Raw genomic sequence first — 23434 nt, 5'->3', positions numbered from 1 at the left:
TGTGCTTATGGCGTGTTCTGAACTGAGGAATTCTTTAACATGCTTTTCCCTGCCAGCCTTTGCCTGTTCCCTGCAGCAGCAGCATCTCTGTGTTGTGAGGGTGAGTCCAGCAGTGGAGCAGTGACCAGCAAGGTGCTGCCTGTTCATTTTCCTGCAAGGGTTCTTTATCAGTAGTTGAAAGAGAATGGCTGGGCCAGATCCAGTTGATAAAGTATTTCACTACTGTGTTAAAAACCCACCTCCTTAAACCAGCATTCAGGTTGCTGAAGCATGGTAGATCTGTGCATGAACAGTGGCTGTACATATGCTCTCCAAAGGGCTTTTTCACACAGGCTGTTTCTGGCAGATGGTCCAGTGTCAGTTATCTATTTCAAAAATTAATTAGTTTATGGAAATTGTTGCTTTAGTCCTCAGATATTTAAGGGTGTAATGACAGCACAGCTGACTCTTACTTTGCCAGTATCAGTGTAGTAGACTTGGTTTCAATAGCTCAGCCCTAAGACACATCAATCATGTGAGATGGCACAACGAAAAAAAAAATAATTTCCAGACTATAGATTCCAAGCAGGCACTAGTCTTACTTTATTCAGTCACTAAACATACACTGACATGATAGGAGAGCTAGCCTTGTCTGAGCTATTTTTAAGGCACTTGTAAATGCATGTGCATGTTGTAGGTGAAAGATTTACTACTTGTTAATGGATTAATAATTGTACATAGACAGCCTTGTTTAAACAATGATATAAAAAAAGCTGATGAGGAAAACTTGCAGGCAAACCATGCGGAAATCAAGACTGAAACAAGTTTATGGAAACTTAACTAAGCTAAATGTCACTGCCAGAACATTGTTATCTGTAAGATGAAGCCATTCCTTACATATGCTGCAATGTGGTGTTGTAGAGTAAGCTAAGGTATTTATTACTTATTAATGCTGTGGTGTTTGTTATGTATCTGTACTTGCAGAAGCATAATAATGGATCCCTCTGATCCCAGGTGCAATCTTTGTATCTCTGTGTCGGAGGTGCATGCCTTGTCAAACCCACTTCAATTAAGTGCCAAGCTTAATCATATACCAGATTAGTTTAAAATTAAATTTGTTTTAGTTTAAGCCACACACAGATGATGCAGTGTGTGGATCTCTAAATCTAACAGCATTTCAAGACTTTATACTAGGAGTTACTTGGAAACAAGGTTAGATTTTTGCAAGGCTACATGCTTTTGTACTGCAGGAGCTTCAGAAGTCAAACCCAGTATAGTGAGGCTAATTTAGTTCTTACACTAAAATGGAAAAAGTTAAAATTCTCAACATGCAAAAACCTGCTCTTTTACCAGGACTGTTTGGGAAAGCAGGGCTTTAAAATCCATCTTACATCTGCTCATTTACAGTCGTTTGGGACACTCAGCACAATAAATTTTTCCATTATGGCAAACAAAGCGCTTGTTGGCCAGACCACGGGCACACTTTGTGCATTTGAAACAGTAATCGTGCCAGGATTCATCTTCGTAGTTAACCACACTGGTTCCTCTTCCAAATCCTGCTAGGAGAGAACACAATTATAGGACGGCGATAGTAGCTTTGCCTTGGCTGGGTTATCCCACCAAACAGCACAGCCTGTTCCTGCTACCCCAGTGCTTCCCTAGGCTTGCAGGACACAGGGGGTGTCTGAAACACCAAACTGGCAACTGAAGCATGGTTTTGTTGCATCTCCTGATGTTTCTTGGAGAAGAAACATAAGCATAAGGCTTGTATGGCTTGTCTCTGCAATAATCTTTTTCCTTTGGCTCCTTTCTCCAGCAAACAGTCATGGAGAGAGGTGGAGCAAGGACAGGTTGGGCTAAATACTTCTGGGCTCAGATCCATGCTCCAAAATGCAGGATGGAATGTGAGCCTCATGGGACTGCCAGAACAGTGCCCACATTTCAGGGCTGAGCTCTGTAGCCCAGCAAGTTTTAAGTGTAAAATACGTCAGAATGGGTACAAATGTCCCTTTGGGACAATAAAACATCACTTGTTTTAGACTTAAGGGTCCCAAACTAAGATATGGGTGGGAACAGTTCTGGCTGGGGGAGTTTTGAAAGTAAACTTGGGACTTGCAGAGGCTGAAGAGCTCAGTTACTAGCTCAGCCTCCATCCAGCACAAGCACATGGCTCAGAGTCAGATCACATGTAAAATCCTGGGACTGGGCTTGGGTTACCAGTCCTGCTTCTGATGTTACCCATCCCTGGGCTCCTGACTTTGGGGGATCACTGTCCTGACCTTCAGCACCCACTGCCCTTGAGCTGCATGTAACCCAACATACCTGTAATAGGATTCTTGCATCCAGCACACTTCTTGGCAACACACTCCTTGTAGCATTCAACACAGTAAAACTGATCCTCCACAGCTGTGAAGCGCTTCCCACCCAGTTGCTTCTTGCAGTTGGAGCAAATGAAGCACTCGGAATGCCAAGGCTGTTCCTGGTAAGTGAGGCCTCCAGAAGTGATGGGCTGGGAGAGAAAGAGGTGTGAGAGAAGAGGCAGAGGTGTGGTTTAGAATCAGCAAAGGAGAAAAGAGGTGATGCAGGCGTGGTGTGTAGGGTAGGAAGGCTTTGTCATGGAGGAGATCTTTTCTGAAGTTTGCATCAAAATTTAATTGCACAGTGCAGTTGAGTCCCTCTAACCTGAAACCCCACATACCTGGCACTTTAATAATACTTTATTTTACCTGAAGGAACTGAAATTCCACACTAATCAGTTGCAGAAGTTGTAAAACAGTTACTGTTTCACTTCTTGAATATTCAGTACCACTACAGAGCTTAAACTATCCCCAAGGCAAGTGCGAGAGTGGTATCACTTGGTTTCTGCCATCAGCTAACCCAACCACCCCTGCCCAGATCCTGTAATGTACAAGAACCATTGGCTCTCCCATAACTCCCCCAGCTGCTGGCACCAATATCTCAGGGGAAGAACATCAGCACTGGTACAGCTTCAGCATGGTCTGTCTGCTGGTTCCCCCTCCCAGCTCCCAAAAGGCACACGAGGGCTCATTTTGGCAGCTGCCTCTGCAGAGGGGAAGGACTTACATTCTTGCACTTAGCACAGGTCTTGGCAAACTTGTGCTCATGGCAGGAGACACAGTAGAATTCATCACCCTTGGGGAAGAAGCTTCCAGATCCAATCACTTGCTTGCACTGGCTGCAGGTGAAGCAGTCCTTGTGCCAGACCATCTTCTTGTACTCAACATTTTGGTCTCCTACAACAGATAAAAATAACTTGTTCAGTCAGATTTCAGGCCTGTGACAAACCCTTGCCCCTGTGCAATCTAATGTCTGTGGGCAAGACCTGTCCATAGCTGTGCCCAGGATTCCACTGGAATGCAGACAAGGGATGAGCTGTAATTTCTGTATCTGATTTTACCCAAGGCCTGCAAGATTTTCTTAAAATAGTTATCAGATCAGCTGCCTGAGCCTTTTAGGACTTCAATTTACCGAGCAAAGCTTTTAGTAGAAATGGTTTAAGACTGACATAAGAGTTAATTATCCACATGAGGGTTAACTGCAAAGCAGTCTTTCAACACTTGAAGAAAATGGACAGGTGAGAGCAACAGTCAAAATGTACTATCCTGAGGTGCTCCAGCCTTCCACTGTGATGCCCAAACCCCTAACTGCAGCCTCCACAGCCTGATAAACCATCCTGGTTATGGCCTACAGCAGAGCATGGCCCTCAGACCCCTGTGACTGGCACAGTACCTGCAATAATGGGCTTGAAGCAGCCCTTGCACCTGGGTGCATCCTCAGCAGCAGTGCAGTTGCTGCACCAAACCTTGTTGTTCTCCCGCAGCATGAAGGGCTCGTTGACCAGGGACGTGTAGCACTTGAAGCAGCGGAAGCAGCTGTCATGCCAGTAGCGGTTCTTGAAATGCAGCTCCTGCAATGAACAGAAAGGGAGGGAGTGAAAAGCTTTTCTCTCCCCCTGAGCAGCTCTAAAGCAAAGCTCCTGTCTCACCTGCCTGGGCAGTAAAGGATGGATTTGTTGTTCCTAAGTTTGTCTGATTCAGTGGGTAGAGCTACAGCTCCTCTTCAAGCACTTAAGGGGAGAACATTTAACCAAAGTCACTGACACAATCACATTCACTTTGGAATTTCATGGGGGCAGAATACTCTCCAAACCAACAGCTTGGAGATTCAAAGTTCTGCAAGTGTATGCTTCTCTTGTTCTTACATTCCCTCTAGTTCAGGTGTACATTATTATTACCATAAACATTTGTCAGGCCCTGAAGGTATATGCTAATGACTTCAGTAACATCATATTTCTATACATAAGCAACAAGCCAATTTCCAGTTTTCATGGTGATCAAAACAGTTTCAATCACTAGGCTTGCAAATATTTTCAGGTCCTGTAATTTGTGTATCTTCGTGTCCTGCCTGGTGTTGCAGTGTCTGAACATCTGAGATATTATAAATTAACATAAGGAAAAAAAAAAACCCAGCAGAACCATCTTGCCATCCAACTGCTCTCAATATATAGATATAGATATATATAGAGAAAGAACTCTTGATTTCCATCATGAAGTAATAAGCATCTGACAAACTGACAGAAATTAGACCTCAGTGCTTTGCCCAGATGAGTTTTGCAGGCCCTGTGCAGGCTGGCTCCCTGCAGTTCTCTCTCCAGGGAATTCAGTAGTTGTAGCAGTTCATGTGGCTGAATCTAGACCCTGAAATGAGGTCCTGTGCCACAGCAGCCCACCATGAGCATCCCTGTGCACGCCCCTGCGCCGCTCTTTGCCCGATGAGCACACGGCTGGCAGCCAGAGGACTCCCAAAGAACTGCTCTTTCACACCAGCTCAGAACCAGACCAGGGCAAGCAGGAGGGTGATCAGCATCTGCCTCTCCTCATCACCCACTGAGGTGCTCAGCACTGACCTTGGAGTCGGCCCCGATGGGTTTCTTGCACTCGGTGCAGGTGTTGGCGCAGATCTTCTCGAAGCACTTGACGCAGCAGTGCCGCCCCTCCTTCTGCACGTACTTCTTGCCCTGCAAGGGGTCGCGGCAGTAGTGGCAGTCGAAGCGCTCCGACATCGTGCCCACGGTGTAGCTGCCAGGCCCTGCAAGAGCACAGCAGCTGAGGGGACAGCACTGAGGCCCTGAAAGCTGCTCCAGCTTCTCGGGGCTGTGCGGATCAGTAGGAGGAACGTGGCTCAGGAATGAGAGTGTGGTGGTGTTATCACACTCTTCAAGGGCTCCTTGATAGAGAAAGCAGCTCCAATCCATGGGAGCGGAGTCTCAAACCAGACTTTTCCCCTTGCCCTTGTTAAGTGGAAGGATGCTAGGCTGGTTTATTTACGTACTGCACATCGAGCAAGGGTAATGACACCTAACCACTCCCTGGGAGTCCCTTAGCTGATTACTGCAGGCCTCAGTGAGGTCCTGGCTGAGGCACCACATCCCTTGTGTGCAGAAATCACCAACAAACATGAGCAGAATGGAACTGTTTCCATGTTTCCAGCCTGGACCCACAGCCAGCTGCAGCCCTCCAAGGCTTTTAGTGCTGGATAGTTGTGCAGCTTCCAGCTGCCTCTTTTCACCAGGCTTTCACATATAAAATCATAAGGGAAAAAAAAAAAGGAAAAAAACTGCCTCCATGAAGAGATATTTTTCAGTTCACACCATCAAGGCTCTGCCAAGGTCTGATATTCCACCATGGCCAGGGAGCTGTCAGTGGGTGTGGGGAATCTTGACTGGAGCATTTTCTGCTTTGGCTCACACTTTCTCTTCCTGCACTCCCAGTCTCAGGTGAATGGCTCCCTCCATTCCATGCACCTTTCCTCAGCAGAAGGCACCAAAGCTCCTGTGAGGGGGTTACAAGGGCTCTGTCAGGATTCAGAGAATCCTGGACTGGTTTGGGTTTGAAGGAACCTTAAAGATCATCTTGTTCCAAACCCCCTGCTATGGACAGGGGTACCAGTCACTACATCAGGTTGCTTAAAGCTCCATCCAGCCTGGTCTGGAGAATTCCAGGGAGGGAACACAAGAGCTACAGAAGCCATGGAGTTCCAGAGAGGCAGCTCCATCCCTGTCTCTGCCACTCGTGCCCCCAGAGCCCCAGCACTGCAGAGCCCATTTCCCTGCACGGCAACACCCAGGGACACAGCCTTGAACTCTGCATCATCACCAACCGGATGGGAAACGTGGCTGTGCTCAGGGACTGCCAAGAGGAAATGTCCTCTCTTCCTGGCAGAGCAGCAGCATCAGCACAGAGCAAGGAAGGGAGAGGACAGAGTCAGGCCATACAAATTGCTGCTGCCTCCATCGTGGCCTCGCCTTGAACCACCCCAGCCAGCCCTGGGGGCTGTTCCTCACAGAGCTCAGTGGTACAACAGTGCTTATTCCTGCTGTGTTGCTCCAAGCCCAGCACAATGTGCCTTTATAAACCAAACCAGTAGGGGTTTTGGGGTGCAGAGAGGGTGTGTCACTCCTGCCTGTGCCCTCACAACAAAGCAGAGTCAGTGGGACCCTGTTGGGCTCACCCGTGGCTGCAGGATGCTCTTGGTCTGCCCTGCTCTGGGCTAAGGGCCTGTTCATAGGATTTTCGTGGACACTTTTGACCCCAGTAATTCCAGATGTACCATCAGCTACAGGGCTGAACCTCACCAGGCCACTGCAGCACACCAAGAGCAGCCCAACACTGCTGGGTACAAAGCCAGAGGAGCCTGTGCATGAACACTGCCATCAGAGAAGAGCACCTGCCTCATCTGGGCCCAGGAAGAGTGGGACTCACTCTGTTACCTTGCAGGCTTTAAAATCCAAGAGTCATCACACTGTCTCTTCTTTGTCACCCTCTCAGTAACACAGGACCAGAACAAATTGGAGGATTTATATTTCAGAAAGCAGGACAGAGAGTCCCAAAAAACGTATCATATGGGGAGGCTGCAGCAGAGGTGGAGGCTCTGTTCACACCCTATTCCTTCCCCTGAAACTGACAGAGGCAGGCTGGAGCCCAAGCTGGTAGGAACTGTACTTTGTGGAGGGACCAAGGTCTGGGAATATTCCCTTGGCAAGGCCAGGAGCTGCCATGTCCTGCTGACAACTACACCAAGGGCTTTGAGGTACCTGTTCAAGCAAATGACACAGATAAACAGCTGGGAAACATGGAAACTGTGTGAGCCACCACTAGCTCTGCAGAGCTCTAGCAAGCAGGTGGGTTTTATTTGGAAGAAATGCAATTGCAGGCTCCAGGGCAAATGGTGTTGAAACGTCCCTGACCTCAGGTTTAGGATTGTTTTCAGCCTGAACACATAGTCTTGAAAGTATGGCTCAGGGAGCAACATAACCCCGTGTTCCCATGTAACACATCACCTGCTAATGTGAGACACATTTATCACAGCAGCTTTGGAGCTCCACAGGCAAATTAACACTGGGCCTGGCAGCCCCCAGACAGGGCTGTGCAAGCAGCTTCTGCCTGCCTCCTGCCACCTCACACACCAGAAAGCCCCTCTCATACACAGGCAGGGGCAGGAGTTGGCTTCCAGGTTTTCCAGATGCTTTCTGCCCTCAGCGCTAATATTCCTGAATTCCTGATCTGGAGCCAGGAAAGGCACCTCTGTCCCCTTGCCTGCAGTGAAGATGCAGTGGTCTCATTGTCCCTGCAAATGTGCTGGGCTCTGCTCACCTGTGCCATGGCTAGAGCCCACATCAGCCAGAGCATCTCCCACGACCCTCCCACAGGAGCAGGACCAGCCCACCCAGGATATGGTGCAGAAGAGCCCTAAAAGCCACCAGTGTGTGGCAAAGTGGAGCCCCAGGCCAGTAGCAGCTGTGCTGGGACCACCAGATTATTTTCCCGAAATGGAGCAAACATCTGTGGACACTTCAGAGCTCAGCTTCATTTAGTATCCTACAGCTGGTCCCCTCAGCAGTCCTGTCCCCTCTCATGGAAGGCAAACGAAGCAGGTATTTCCTGTGCTCTGTATAAAAATAAATGTATTTCTAAAGCCTGCTTGACAGCAGGTCATGGGTTTGGTGTTATCTCCTCAATAACCTGTTCACCCTTCAGCTGCATTAAGTATCCACATCATAACTTTCCCAAGCTTCCAGGTATATTAACCCTGGCCTGTATTTACTGTCTGAAAAGCAGGCAAGTTATGAAACGAAGGGTACACTGGGTATATGGAAAAATGGTTACTTCCTCGGGGTCTTTATTTAGTGCCCTCATCATCACTTCCCATATGAGCAGTGCAGCAGCTGCTGAGCACAGGGTAGGGATTCACACCAGGGGTGCAACAGTGCTACAGCAACACAAAACCAGGGAAAGCACTCACCAAACTACCACTAAAACCCAGAGCACTGAACTTCTCCACTTCTTTTCACACTGCTCTGCTTAAAATGAGAGCAGTACATGCAGATGTTTTAGGTTGGAAGTCACTTGAGCACGACTTTCTGTGGCTGTGCCTTTATACCAAGCTGTGGCATCTCTGAGGTGACAGCCTGGTCAACTGGCTCTTGTTTAGCCCCAGGAGAATCACGTACCCTGAGGACATGCACTGATCCAAACCCCATGTCAGCTTGACACAAGCCACAGAATAGGATTTAGAAGGCAAAGTATGGACAGGCTGAAACTATTCCCCCTCCCAGGAATGTGCAGAGAGTTGTTCTTCTGGAGAGAAGCAGGTGAAAACAGCAAGCACAGGCAGCTGGGGAGAGGGGTAAATGCAGAATGTGTCCATCCTTAAATAGCCTAGAGGGCCCTCAACAAGAGATGAAGAAAAATACAGCTTTACTTCCAGAAACTAATCTTGCTCTAAGCAAGGGATCCCTGTCCCACCAGCCCTGGCAGGGTGTTCTCTAAATGTAGCTCCCTGATGGATTTGGCTACAGCTGGAGGGCAGAAGGCCAGGCCAGTGGCCTTCTCAGATATCAGGGTATTTGGCACAAAGACCCACTGGAATACAACCCTAATATTTACCTGACCACAGAGGTGCCAGTCCACCACTTGTCCCCTGAAAGCATCTTCTACTTTACAAAAACAGCCCTTGGACAACCACATCTTCCATCCTTCAGAGATCTCAAACACTTGGGCCCCAGGGGCTTCCACACACCTCAACTGGTACCCACACCAAGCAGTCACAGGGCTGAGGGTCAGGGTCACATCTGCACCCTACAGCATGACCAGCTTTAGGGTGGAAAGGGTACAGACCTAAGAAGTGTCACCCCACAAAAGCTGCTGCATCCACACAACCCCTGCCTCCCCCTGGGCTCCTGCCATCACCCTGGGCTGGGTCATCCCAGTTCAGCCAAAAACCCAAAGCAGCATCACAGTGGTTTGCACAATAAACGGAACCAAAGCATCCAGAGAAGGGAGCTGAAGCACAGCTGATAAGCAAAGCACTTAGCACAGACTATGTGTTAATGTCTCTGGGGAATATGTTTAAATGTGATAAACCACCAAGGAAGAACTTGAAGTGTAGTCTCTAAACACAACCAGAGAAACTGCACTTACACTTTACAGATTATTCTGCCACTTAAGAAAGGAGATGAGGTTGGAGTTGTTAACCCTGTGCACTACACACAGTTGCATATGGAAGAAAAAGGGCAATTGCTTTTCGACACTCCATTAGTTTTATTTTTTCTCAGCAGATTGAGTACACAGCCCCACACTGCCAGGCACTGACTACACCTGCCTGTTTCAGATCAGTCCTGGCAGTCCTGGTCTGTCACCTGAGTTACTATTCTCAGCATTCCTCTATGCAATGTCGCATGGTTTGCTATAAATACCTGGGAAACCCTTAAAAGAAGGGTCCTGTTAATCCCAAATGCAAAGTGATACTCAGGACTGCACTGGCACAATGCCCTGGGCAACAAACATTTGCAAAGCCCAAGGAAAGAAAGAAAAGAAATCTGTAGTAGGCTGTTTTTGCTGGGAGGGCTGAAAACACCAGAGCTGTGCTCTCCTATTGCCAGGCTGGGGCACGTGCGAGGCTCATACTCTATAATTCAAAAATTAATCTGTTGATAAAATGAAAGCTTCTTTATTTAGAGCAAGAACAGCTCCAAGTTCCTCAGGCAGTTGCCAAAAACATTCCCTACGGTCCTATTGCCACCACGTCTGAGCACATCCCAGTCATTACTAAATCTTCACAATTCCCCAGGGAAGTAAGGACATGCTATTTATTAAAAATCACTGGCCCAGCCCCACAAACACTTTCCCCAGGGATGGCTTTGGCACTCAGTGCAGAGCTCAGCGAAGGCTAACAATGCACCACTGCCTCGAGTAAGGCTGAGCACTTTAGGCAGAGTTTAAGCAACAGAGTCCAAGCCTTTCAAAGTTTAACAAATCCTGTTCAGTAACCAGCTCTGTGGCTGCATTAATTTTTGTCCTATTATGTCCCCAGCTAAGCCCTGGTCTGCCCCATCTCAGCAGCTGGATGCCTTTCTCACACCCAGGTGCTCCCAAGTGCCAAAATGAGATTTCCTCGTGCTCTGGAGGATTCAGCCCCACCCTGAGCAGGCACTGTGATATCCCCACAGCTGCCCTGGGCTTCCCAGTGGTCTGCAGGATCAGACATCATGCTGTGACTGTTTGGCAGCAGCACTCCAGCCTCAGTGTCTGCTCAGAACACGCTGCAGCATTTTATATTAAAGCACAGAATCAAGTCTGTGAGTTCCTGCCCCAGGGCACATCCCCTGAGGAAGATGAGAAAGAAAAAAATATATAGCTGGGAGTATAATGGAAGGAAACTACAGCATTGATCAGTCTTGTGGGCCAAAGTTAAACATCTTCTTACATCAAATGATACCAAAGAAGTCAGATTTTACTCGCAATGGTGCCCTACATAATGTATATGTGCATCCCACAAGCTAATCCTGAGGAGTTACGTGCTATGCAAGCAGCCCCAGCTGCGTGCCTTGTCCTGGGAAGTTGAGCAGGCAGCTGAGCAGTGAACTGTGCTTTTCTCCTCAGTTTTGTGGAGTCTCTCTGTTCCCAAGTCTCACGAGCAGCCCTAGCCCCTGGTGTGCAGCAGCTCAGTTTGATGCCCAAAGGAGCTGTGCCCCAAACTGACACCCTCTGCCCAGCACATCTCCCCCAGGGCTGTCTCACCAAGAGATGCAGTGGCACTGCCACTGTACTGAGCTGTAGGGCTGTGAACACGCCCTGGATATGCACAAAAACAGCCTCTAAGAGAGAAATAGGCTTTCAAAAATCCCAGAGACCTTCTGATTATCTTCAGCTGCAGGGCTAGAGGAAGGATTCAGGATGGGAAGACACCACAGAGCTGCATGCCATGGAGACATGTAAAATATGATCTCAATATTCCTGTCAGTGTTAATGGAAAAATGAACATTTTCCTATCACTAGTAAGGGTCAGCCCATCTGAGCTAAAAGACAAGAGGGACTAACCACAAACTTCCCACCAGAGCAGAGCAAACCATCTGGGTTTACACACTGGTCTCCCCTCTGCTCTGGGTTTCTCTGCTCACTGCAATAAAGGAGGGCTCCTCAATTGCAGCAAGGAGGAGCACTGTCCCCCATTTTCATCAAGTCTTGCTCAAATAACAGCTGAGCCCCAGCCATCCCACAGCAGCAGAGCAGATACAAAAACATTTACCATCCAATGCATTTTACAAAATAAAGGAGTCCACCACCACCACCACTCTGCTCCAGCCCCAGTCTCCCACACTGGTTACCAGCCCATTTGTCATCAGGAGTTACAGCTGCAGATTGCTGAAGTTTAAGTCTGCGTTCAAAGTTATTTCTCTGGCACAGGAGCCTTTTAGCAAAACCTTCCTCCTCGTTTAGCAGGTGTACTCCCACAACACCTGACAGCACATCCACTTTACCTGTGTGCCTGTGGAAAGCCATGGTCAGCAGCCCAGAGTCCCCAGGAGCCCCTCAGGTAATGGAGTTCACAGTCTCTAGGCTGATAAGGAGCTGCCCCATTTGATAACATACATTTAAACGGAGGCTATTAATATGGACAGGACTCCTACCAGATGTCCACTCCCCTCCCCAGAGATCACAACCTTAATCCCCCTTGGAAATTCTTACCATTTTAGGTGATCTGAGGGAGAAGAATAGGATCCTGAGACCTCTAGGTCTCTGCAGGCAACAGTCAAATACCTGCCCAGCTACTCAGCACCCAAATTAGTCCCAAAGGCAGAATGAACTCACGAACTTGACCCTATGCTGGTACTATTTGGCCTTGGCTTTAGAGTAAGGTTGTGTCTAGTAACAGTCCTGAGCTAAATTACAGGCCCAACATTAATGCTGCTCTCCCATGGCTGAAGGGAAGAGGTAGATCACAGCCCTGTGGGGGCTACAGCCCCAGGAACCAGCAAGAACCTGTCTTCTGGCCCAAAAGGATGTGGCTGTACCCCAGGAGACTCAGCTGACAGCCCACAGAAGTACCAGCACGTACATTCATGGGTGGGCTGGATTTGCTCTCAACATGGAGGTCACGCTGAAGTTTCAGTAGAACTGCCATTCCTGGTCCTTCCTCAGCTTCTTCCTTAAGGAAGCTCACAGCATTAACTGCCCAAAGGGAGCAAATCCCTGAAGAGCAGCATTAGAAACATGTGTGTCATGATATGGGCTTCTCTAGCATCTAGCATGGCTTCACAGGCACTGGCTCAGGCCTCTGTGCTCTTGACTCAGGTGTCCACAAAGCTCTCAGGAAGATCCCAGCTCCATGGCTCCAGCCGAGCTGTTTCCACCCAAGTCACAGCAGGAGGAGTGGGAGCTCTGGCTTGGGGTCACTCCTGTGGGGACCCCCAGGCTGCAGCAGCTCCGCAGCCCCACACTCACTCTGGGTTATGCAACTGCTGCCGGCGACGCTCAGGGCCGGGGGCCAGGGACGCCCAGCTGCTAATCCTGCCTCCCCACTGACGCACTGCACGGCCGTGGGAAAGTCACTGAACCTCCCTGACAGCCTCTGGGAAGAGCCAATGTTTATCATTCCTTCCAGGGAGCCCATCGTGGTGGTGTCTGGCCTCTGAAGAGCAACTCTGCTACAGCCAGGAACATCTCTGCTTCCTGCTTGCAGAGGGCCCAAGAGCTCCTCAGGCACTCACACGTGCACAGCCTCCAGCCTCAGCACTGGGCTTGGTGAGCCCCTGAGCCTTCACACCCATCTCTGCCCCCCAGACAGCACGTGCACAAGCTCAGCATCTCACCAGCATCCTGACATCTCCAAGTTTCCAATGTGGCCTGGAAAAGGCCACCCTTGACAGCACGCCACTCCAAAAGAGCACAGCATGCATCCACTGGTGCAGCAGATTGAGGCTGGGAAACGTGCTAAAATACTGATGCACTGAAACACTTTGGCAAGGAAAACTCAATGTTATTCTGCCCCAGCTCATCTATAAACTCCAGCAAATTGTTTGCATAATTCAGATGGCAACAGGAACCCTAACAACTGGTATTTTCCTGTTCTAATCTTGCCGTGCGCAGTGTAATATTTACAGACATGAGTTCATTTTTTGGCAATGCACGTAGAGTTTGCACCATTAACCATTCTCATTCCTTTCTAGTTCCCTACACAAAGCTCTGGCACCCTCCCACCCAGCCGTCATTTCCTCCTTTCCCCAGAATTCCCAGGTGTTTCCATCAGAAACCTTTGCTCCCATCCTGGGTGATGGAGCAGTGTCTCTGCTCGGTGCCAGCAGCTGCCATGCCCCGACTGAGGTGGCTGCAATCAGCAGCAGTTTGGCAGCTGCAGAGGGGTGTGGAGAGCAGGGATGGACACTTGGATGTCACAACATGTGCACAAACACACGTCTGTTCACAGCACAACAGGCTTGGGGGGGGAGGAGAGGGATAAAGCTTGGCCAAGTTACACAGGAAGGCCCAGACCTGCGGATGCCTATGGAGCTCCCTGGCACAGCTCACCCTGCAAAGCCCCTGCAGATCCCCAGAGCAGACTTTAATTAAAATGCCATTTTGTTTGAATCTCTGGCCTCCTGGTCCAGCAGCAGGAATGGAACAACCTTACTGCTGTTCTTGGTTTCTTGCCTGGTTTTAGCCAGATAACTTTGGACAATTCCCCGTTCCTTCCCAAGCCCCTCCTCATCCACACAAGCCCAGGTGATTAAACACAGTGGTGGTGCAGGTGTCAAGGAGAGACATCAATGCCCCATGAAATGTGTCAGGGGGCAGACACCTCCAGGAAGGAAAAGGTGCCCCAGAATGGAGCTACGGCAGCCCTGCCTGAGCCCTTGTCTATACACCAGACATCCACAGCTCCCAGAGGGAAGAGTGCTACACCAGAGAGTGCACAGCAGGGCATAGCAGGCTTGGGATGTCATGTTTTTAACATTAAACCTGTCCTGTAGGTTTTCCAGGGAGCTGCCCTGGACACACTGATCCCACCCAGTGGGTCTGACTGCAGAGCAGCATGGCTGGGGCATAGTGTCATCCGCTCGGATAAACAAATGATTCACGTTCTGATTTCCAGAGTATTTTCTTGCCCTAAGAATCCTGCCAGAAAAGGTCTGGGTCTCTCAGCTTGCTCACACATCCTGCTGTCATTCAACAGGCAGAAACTCCTAAAGAGAGCTGCTCTAACCCAGGCATTGATGAACTATTAGTCACCATCATCAAAGAAAGCAGCAGTAAATACCAGCAGCAGAGCACCTGTGCATCTCCTAAAGTAATGCTGTGCCTCCTGCTTCCATACATGCTGCTGGCAATGCACAGTGCACCTGCACAGAAGAGCACACTGCCATTCACCAGGCTCCCCACAAAATGAGAGTCGCACATTTCTCCCTGCCCTTCCTGTCCTGAGGGCAGATCAGTTTTTTTAATTTTTTTAAATTTTATTTTATATGTCTCAGGTTGCATGCATATGTCTTCCCACAGCAGAGCACTCCTGCCCAACAGATCCCAGCTATAAACTTCCTTGTCTCTTCTGAGGCAGAAATAAAACAATTTTTAAGAAAACATTTCTTTGTTTTAGTATAAAGACAAAGTTTTCAGGCAGACCACCAATAAGAGAGTTGGGTTTGAGAGGAGAGAGTACACAGATACAGCTCTCTCCAAGGAAAACATCTTTGCAGTTGTAGCTGATCCATCAGAGAGACAGAGACAGCAGTCCCCATGCCACAGAAATGCTGGTTTGGCACGAGGACTGACACTGGGGGCTGATCCAGATCTCCAAGCACTCGGTATCCAACATGCTTCCTGCTCCCAGCACTGGCAGCAGGCACTGCAGAGCAGATTTTGTGGATCATGTGGAGAGGGCTGCCAGAGGATGGTGGCCCCGGTCCCCCCAGCCAGAGACCCTGTGTGACACAATCGCACCTGAACCAGAACGGGAATTTTCCACCTCATCCTATCAAAACTGGACAGCTTCTCTTTGAAGTATCCCAAAAATGCTCAAGAAGTCTCAAATCCAGCTCTGTGTACAAGGACGAGCCTCTGCACCCCTGAAGCATCCCACAGGCGCTCACAGGAACCCGAGGCAGAGACAGCTGGGATGTTCCCACATCCAAGGGACTGCAGTGGCAGGGGAAAGAACACCCCAGGCACCGGGTGAGCCCCTGGTGCTCTCGGGAAACCAGCCCAGAGGGGCAGTGGAGAAGGAAAGAGGGAAGATGTGGCAAAGGCACGATCCTTGCATGCTGAGCTCCAGCTCACAGCTGGGTCACAGCGGTGAGCTGAGCTTTTCAGTGCCAAGGGAAGCTTTTTGGATCAGCTGTGAAGGTCAGGGTAAAGAAACTGGGAATAGATTTATAAGGAAGCATTTGCAGGGTGGGCAACATTCAGGAGCTCAGATACAGTATGAGTAGAAACAAAGGGTTTCTACTCTTTCTTTCAAAAGGGAAAGAAGTCAGGATAAGAAGAGAAATAAAATGGGATAAGAGCATAGTAATAGGAAGGAATGATCAAGAGATAACAGAGCTGGAAATAAAGGCACCTGAAAAAAAGCAAAACCAGGAAGATATATAAACCAAGACTTTCCCCATCTTCCTCCATACACAGGCTGGACTGTCTCCAGGACATGGCAGCTCCAAATTTATTTCCCTGCTGCCATCTGCTCTGTGGCTCCCCTCCACACACGCTCCTGACTGGCACTTCTTCCCATCACCTGTTGCTGACATGGCAGACCTCTCACTGCTGCTGAGAGCCAAGTGACACCGAGGCCTGGGGGGAGTATCTGCACATAAATCAGGAGCTGCTTTGTACTCCTAAAGCTTTGTTCAGCTCCTCTTCCCCATCCTGGCTATGGCAGTGTGGTGGGGTGGAGGCATCAAAGAGTCCCATGGTAGCTCCACGCTCCAGAGGAGACTGGGGAGAGAAGAGGCTGCAGCAGGTGCTGGGCAGAGCTGGTTTTGAACCAGTTTCAAAATAAAGTCAATTTCCTCCTATCCCTGCTCCTCTTTCTTGCATTTCAGATAAGATGCCAAGGCTGTATCTCCCAGCACCAAGGATGCTGAGTGCCTGCTGTAGTCCCAACAGTTAGATTTAGACCTTCACTGCAAACTCAAAAAGGGATAGCCCCAAAATATTTTAAAAAAATCTCTTAGAAAGACATATGTCTTAGTCTTTAAATGCACTTGCTTAAACCTGAGCCGTGTTTCTCTTCCCAGCTCTGTCTCCCATGTCCTTCTGCTGTGAGTGTGCAGGCAGTGGACTGGGAGGCTCAGCAGGATGGGTAACCTTGCCCTTCATGAACTGCAGGATGAAGACCACAGGTGTGAACATGCCCATGAAGGTCATACAACCCTAAAGGGAGACAAAGACTTCCTCTACTCCTCTTGGGAGACATGTACTGCCAAGACTGGTCTAATTCAGAAGCCTCATAAGAGCACCAGGCCCATAATTGGGCTGAAAATCTTCAAATACTGCATTTACCTCTTCCCCCCCAGCAGCCCTACAGCTGGGTCATGCACAGACCCACCCAGCAGTGCTGTGATGACTCTCAGTCACTTCTGCCAGGTGGTGTGTCCTGGGAGGAGCCATGGGGCCAACCAGCTGCACCACAACCCAGTTATTCCCCAGTTTATTACCCCAAAGCTTCACACTTATGGCAGTGGAGCTCCTCAGGGCCATCTTGGCCAACTTCAGATCTTTCTTGGTTCAAGTTTAGTTTCATTCATGTGCAGGAGGAATGACCAATAGAGCCAAACATGAGGCAAATATTTGCCAGTCACAGCTTTCCCCTCATGGCTTAGCCCTGGCTTCAGAGCTGAGAAAAGTAACTCAAGTCCCTGTCAAATAAATACCACAGTGATCCAGCTGGGCAGCACGGCAGTCTTTCCCAGGACAGATGAGGTGTGAGGAACAGGCACAGCAATATAATCCTGCCATACCCACACAATAAATGCTCAGCTTCACCAAGTAGTGAGTGAGCTATCACTGAAATAATATTTCACAGTGTCCATCAGGCTCTCTGCACTTCTAATAGCTCCCAATTCCTTCTCATGGGCACAGCAGCTGGCTGGACAATGCTCTGCCTCAGTGAGGTTAAACAGCTCACTGTAGAGCTCATGGAAGGAAGTTCAGCTACCAGTTTGGGTCATTCCTTGGAAATCTACCCACTAGGAGTCAGAAATTAGCAGCTACCCAGACATCAGCTACAGCACTCTCCAGCATCTCCTGACACTCTCCTGTGCTCATTCAACAGGACCTGGCAGCAAGGAAAACTCACAAAGTAGGTGCTGCAAACTCTGCCCAAGCTCTTCCTCCAAAGCCTGGGAATGCTTTCCACGTGATGTTTTCTAGCTAAATACCATGTTCCCAGGAAGCTGCTGGGCAGATGGTTCTGCAGACCTCTGTCCTCTGCCCATACAGGACAGTGGCCGAGCCAAATCCCCACACCAGCAGTGCTCTGTGGCACCAAGGAGCCTTGGTATTTCCCCTTAAAGATCTTGATTTTCAAGGGAGGAGAAGAAAGGGCTGTTTGTGGATGGACTGTGATTCTGGCAAAACATTCCTCAGAAATTCAGCACGTGAGAGACACCGAGGATAGAAAACTTCAGCTCAGGTGGTCAGAGAAGGGCACAGAAAAAGCCCTCAGAAAAGGGCTGCCTGGCTAAGGGTGAAGGCAGGCCACCCTTTTGATGAGGACGTGCCCTTCCAAGCATTGGCACGCCAGTTGGGAAGACTCCCTGGCATCCAGCACACCATCAAAGCACTGCCTGAACTTGGCACAGGCCACAGGGCCATGCCCTCAGCACTGATTTAGAGCTGACAGAGCCAGCACTGGCACATGCTTTAGCAGGAGAAACAGCCCAATACCCTGGACCGAACAGTCGCCTCGAGCAAGATTAGCATTTGGCTGTCTGCACCCTCAGTTGTTAGCCAGAGCTGGTGGCTGAAAGGACCAAATCACCCTTGTTATGTGGCCATTTTAAAAATAACCTTTCCCAAAGCCCCACAGTGCATAACCCTGTGTCTGTCTCAGCTCCAGGAGCTGAAGAGGATCAGCTTGCAGGGCTGACGAGTATTTTTGGGCACTCTGACTAATTGTCAGGACATATGCTGAGCATTCTTTACAGGGAAAAACAAAGTTACAAAGTCTCCTCCAGCGAGGCCTGAGGGGTTGGATTAGTCTCAAGAGTTATTTTCATAAATCTCTGCTTTAGGCAGGTTTGATTGAACTTCCAGCTTCAGATAAGTTCAGTTTAAAATGGAAGAAGAGGTCAAATTCCTTGCACCCCAACACTCACCACAAAGGCCGGGCCAGTCTGGGCCACATTGCAACAACAAGGGCAGGAGAAGTGGAAACTCTTCACCTTGGAGTGACTTCAGATTCACAAGTGCTTCTTTGGCACCACATTGAGTATTTTGCCAGTTGTGTCCCTCTTCCTCCCTCCATTCTCAGGAGCAAAAGCTCCCAGCTCAGAGGCTCCAGATGTCCTGCAGCCCAATGTGAAGTGCTCCTCAAAGGCCACAGATCAGCCAGATCTTGCAAGTTTATTCACCACTAAAAAGACTTTGTTATAAAAGCAACCTGTTTTGAGTGGGTTTCTTTGTTGCAGTTCCTTGCTGCTTCTCTCACCAACCTGAGCCCCTCAGCAGCACTTCACTCACATGCCAGTTTAAGGCAGCACTCATCCAGTTCCCTTTCTCTACACTTACAGCAAATAAAGCACCTGTGTGCAACACCTCCACCACACCCTGTGACACACAAGCCAGAGCAGCCCCTGTATCCCCACCACTTTGCTCTCCCTTCAGCCCAGAGGATCTTTAGGATGTCTGAAGCCCCACTGCTGTCTCAGCCACTCCTGTTGCCCCATGGACTTTCCCCTTTCTCTGGCATTTATCAAATCTTGCTTTTCTCATTCAGCAGACACTGCACCAGAAGCACACATATCTCAAGATGACAAGAGCTCTCTGAAGTCTCCACCAGTGCTCTCTGTACATTTTCCCCTGAGCTGCAGAGAAATTTCCACTGAGGATAAGTGTTGTCAATTCGATTTCTAATAACGGCATTAAAATGTATGAGCCATTTCTCTGGAGTCAGGGATAATATTTTCAAAGTGCCTGTGTGATACAGGAATGTAAATCTCATTTTTCATATAGCGATAAGGATCCCAAGTCTCTCTGGAAATATGTCACATCAGAGCTGGGCCACACAGGAAAATTTTACCTGTGGGGTCAGTCAGAAAACAGATTCAAATATTAAAACAAAAGGAACAAATATCTTTAAATCTTTCATCAGGGTTAGGTTTCAATTTCAGCCAAAACGAGAGAGCCCCAGCCCAGAATGGTTTCCAGAGCCCTGCCCTGGTTTGTGGTATCCCAGCTGAGTGTCATTATCTGCAGGATAGAGGCTGTTTTGAAGAGGGAAGTAGGGGAATTCTCCTCCCCAACATACTCCCACTCTAGTTTTTTGGTAACCTAGCAAAATTCGAGTTCCTTTAGTGTCTTGGAAATGTTAAGATCAGTAGACTAATACTTGGTAAGAGACAGCTTGGGCCAGAGGAGGGTGGGGAGGTGAGGTTACTGAAACTGCTAAATTTAATTCCTTCATCCCCCTCCTCCACAAGGCCAGGGCATTCAGAGCCAAGGGAAGTCTCTCCAATGCTCCTCCAAGGGTCTCACAGCAGCTCTGCATGTTACAGCATTTCTACCAGTGCTGCATCTTGAAGCAATGGGCAAAGTCTGTGTGTAGATACTTTAATTAAATATAAACTCTGGAATAAGAAAAGTGAGATGCTTAGAAGAGTGATTTTAAACATAGAAATAAACCAGCTGGAGCTGGTTAAAGTGCTTGTGTGTTTGATTAAGCCATCCCCTGCTCTGGGGCTGGATTCAGGCCCAAAAAATTATTTTGTTTTCAAGTAGCAGAGAGACAATAAATTCGGGGACAACGAACAGCCCGCAGCCCTTCTCAATACAATCACTGGAAGCTCTGCAACTGCTGCCCACATCCAGCTATTAGAGGATGGGCTCCATGTGACAGAAAAGCAGTGCTAATTGCACACAAATGCCAGAGAAAACTGTCAAAAAGCTAAACCAGATGTGAAACAGTGGTTTGCTTTCTTTTAAAACCAGCTTGTGCAAGCGCACTTCATGAGAGCCCGCAAGCACCGCGTCCCCCTGGGAATGCTGCAGGACAATGGGGAAAGGGTGAGGTTTCCAAATCATGGAGGGCTTTTCCTGCAATAGCAAGGACTCTGCTGTCCCTTCAGTAAAGTTGTACCCCTTGAGACAAATTTTCAGCTGTGCTAGAAGGAGGCCTGTTAGGAGGCCTTGCCTGCTTTGTGCCAGTGCTGGACAAGGTTAGGCTTGGTCCTGGACCTGCAAAGAACAGCAGTGGGTTTAGTGACCCAGAGACAGCCAAAAGGCAAACACACCTTGATACCAAGAAGGTGAAACACCAGGGGAGGACTCAGGGAAGACCTGCAGGGATGCCTGTCCTGCTCCCAAATGTTATCCAGTGCTTCACCCCACAGAAAAGAGGCGACACAAAGGAACATCAGACACCACATGCAAACAATTCACATCAGACAAGCAGCATCTCATCTCCAAAGAGATGCTGAAAACAGAAGATAAAATGCTCCACGTGGCATTTGTAGGTTTTAAAGTTTCTTAGCATGCTGCCCAGCTCAGTTATGGGCAGTTTGGGGTCAGAATGGCTGGGGCACAGGGCTGTGCTGTGCAGCAGGGTCACACAGACTCCACCCCAGGCACACCAGAGCACTGCCCACCCTGCAGCTATAAAAGGTGTCTGTCTCACCCAGATCTCACTCAGCTCTAAGTCCTCACATGAAAATCACCTTCTTTCAAAAGCCAGGCTGCTCCAAGGACCAGTCTTTCCTGACACCTCTCCCTGAAGCTGATGGCTGAACGCACTGGTGGCACTGAGAGCTGCCTGTGATGCTGAGGGGCTCGGTCACGTCACCAAAGCATTCCCCACATGGCTCCAGAAAGGATCTGGGAAAAAATCCACCCACAGCCCTGGAAGGGACTTGCAAGAACACATAATTTACAGATCTCTCATGATTGTAAAATTATAATAAAAGACTTCCAAAATACAAAATACCCATGGTGAAACCAATCTCTTTTTATAGATACAACCTCCATCCCTTGTTTCAGAAAGCTATGAAGTTAATCCAAAAAAGGAACATGTTTTTTCATCATGTGAGTAGGTTCACGGATCACTTTTCAGGGGCTCAGCTTTTGTTTGCATTTGTGCTGTTGATAATTGTTCCCTGTTTTCACTCCCTGGTAACTACATCTTAAAAGATTTGCTGAAATCCATCAGTGGGCCTCTGGTAAGGGGCTCATACATTGCTTCATCAAGACAGCTGCCAGGTGATGTTCTCATGTATTTCTACACAACTTCATGTATTTGATAATTCAGCAATGGGGAAGAAAACCCAAGCAGAGACCACTGCAACAACTTTGTCAGCTTCCCCCTCTGCAGCACCATGGTGCAGAGGGACAGGCACAGACAGCTCCTATAGCACATAGCACAGCTCCTACAGACAGAGCTTTTCAATTAAAAGTCGTACTTACTCAGAAAATGCTGGTCCATTGAATGAAGTGCTTCTGGAAACATCTCTGTCCTAGCAGAGAAAGGTACAGGATGATACAGGAGCCCTTCCTGCCACAAGACTGAGTGCAGCACAGCCTCTTTATCCTGCCTTTCTCAGGCACAGCTGGCACTCCACGAGAATCCCCTCCAGCCCCAACCTCCATCATCCCAGAAATGGCATCTCTGCCTCCACAGAGCCCAGGGGGCTCCAAAAATCCAGTCCTGACCTGCTTAAACTGAGGATATTTCAGTGCAAAGTAATGCCCAAGTCCAAATTTTCAATCTCCTGCCCCAGGTCTGTTGCAGAAGAGGGTGAGGTTTTTCCAAGCTCTTGCTCCAGCCCCTGGGGCAGCAGCAGGGAGAGGCTTGGCCTGTCAGTGCTCCTGTCTAACCAGCTGCTCAGAACCAGCCCTTACCTACAAGTCAAGCACCTCAGTATCCCCACAATCCTTTCACAGGGAGAAGTTTCCAGGATAGGGGAGATAGCAGAGAAGGCCACCTTTGCAGTGTCTGAACCCCCCCTCCAAAGCTCTCCAGCCCACACTCCCGCGAGGAATATCATTGCTACACTTCCAGGAATTGTAAAAGCCCTGTCTCAGCAGCCAGCTTCAAGGCACCATTCCCTGCCCGACCTCGTTTACAAGTCAAAAGTTGTTTGGCAAAACAGCTCCCAGAGCATCCAGCTGTCGGTGGAGCAGACAGCATTCCTGGCACTGGCTCCTTTTCCATCCGGCTGCTCTGGCTCAGGCACGGATGCTGCTCCAAGGATGAGCTCATCGCTATTTCAGGTTGAATTTGCACTTGGCAATCTCCCTGGTAACCAAAACAAGTTACTCCTTGGTCTGTAAGAGATTTATTGGTTGTTTGGTTCAGTGTCTAGCAGAGCACACAGAGCACTGAAGCATGGGCTGGGGCAGAGCTGGGAGGGCAGGAGGTGTTCACAGAGCGCTCCGGGCGGTGTGAGCCCTGCAAGGTGGAGGGAAAGCTGCCTTCAGGCTCACCCCAGCAACATGGAATCGAGGAAAGGGGGTGTGAGGCATGGCTTTCACTCACACACACCACAGGTGAGCCTTTATGGCAGCCCCCTGCCACCCCAAACAAGTTTTACAGCCTCTCCAGCACAGCAGAGTAACTGCAGGGATGCTGTTTGCAATCCTCTCCAGCCAAAAAATCAGCAAATCTATCCCCAAACACGAATGGTGTGTCCCTCACCTACTGCAAGAAACCCATCCTATCCACCCATCCCTACAGGGACAGATCCAGAGTCAAAGTTTCCACCTTTGGCTATAAATCATTATGGTGATAATGGCACAAGAGAGAAGGGAATATTATGGCAAGGTGTGGATGATGTGTCCTAGCATCCACCAAAGTAACACCAGAAAGAATTAAAATTGGCATCCCCACTGGGTATCCTTGGGCTGTTGTGAGGTGACGTGGGCTGCCCTCCAATCCTGATCCCACACTGTCATCC

General features: G+C 49.0%; 1 protein-coding gene across 8 annotated transcripts in view; it reads right to left on the bottom strand.

The window, feature by feature from the left end:
* Positions 1–558: 558 nt before the first annotated feature.
* Positions 559–23434, bottom strand: part of FHL1 (four and a half LIM domains 1) — a 32928-nt gene continuing 10052 nt past the window's right edge. For 3 of the 8 annotated variants that reach the window (XM_086850834.1, XM_023926006.2, XM_086850836.1), the window contains exons 2-6: positions 4907–5088; positions 3730–3907; positions 3064–3233; positions 2302–2488; positions 559–1538 (exon numbers count right to left, since the gene is read on the bottom strand). In XM_086850834.1, coding sequence (XP_086706960.1) covers positions 1381–1538; positions 2302–2488; positions 3064–3233; positions 3730–3907; positions 4907–5062 — 849 coding nt within the window. In that variant the 5' untranslated portion in view covers positions 5063–5088 and the 3' untranslated portion in view covers positions 559–1380. Of the gene's footprint in view, positions 1539–2301; positions 2489–3063; positions 3234–3729; positions 3908–4906; positions 5089–11818; positions 11985–23434 lie in introns of those variants that run through there. The other 5 variants (XM_086850835.1, XM_086850837.1, XM_086850838.1 and 2 more) reach the window with 3 other exon arrangements.

This window comes from Cyanistes caeruleus, chromosome 14 (assembly GCF_971803275.1).
Source record: "Cyanistes caeruleus chromosome 14, bCyaCae1.hap1.1, whole genome shotgun sequence".
Taxonomy (NCBI): Eukaryota; Metazoa; Chordata; class Aves; order Passeriformes; family Paridae; genus Cyanistes; species Cyanistes caeruleus.
This window is presented reverse-complemented; position numbering and strand designations above follow the sequence as displayed.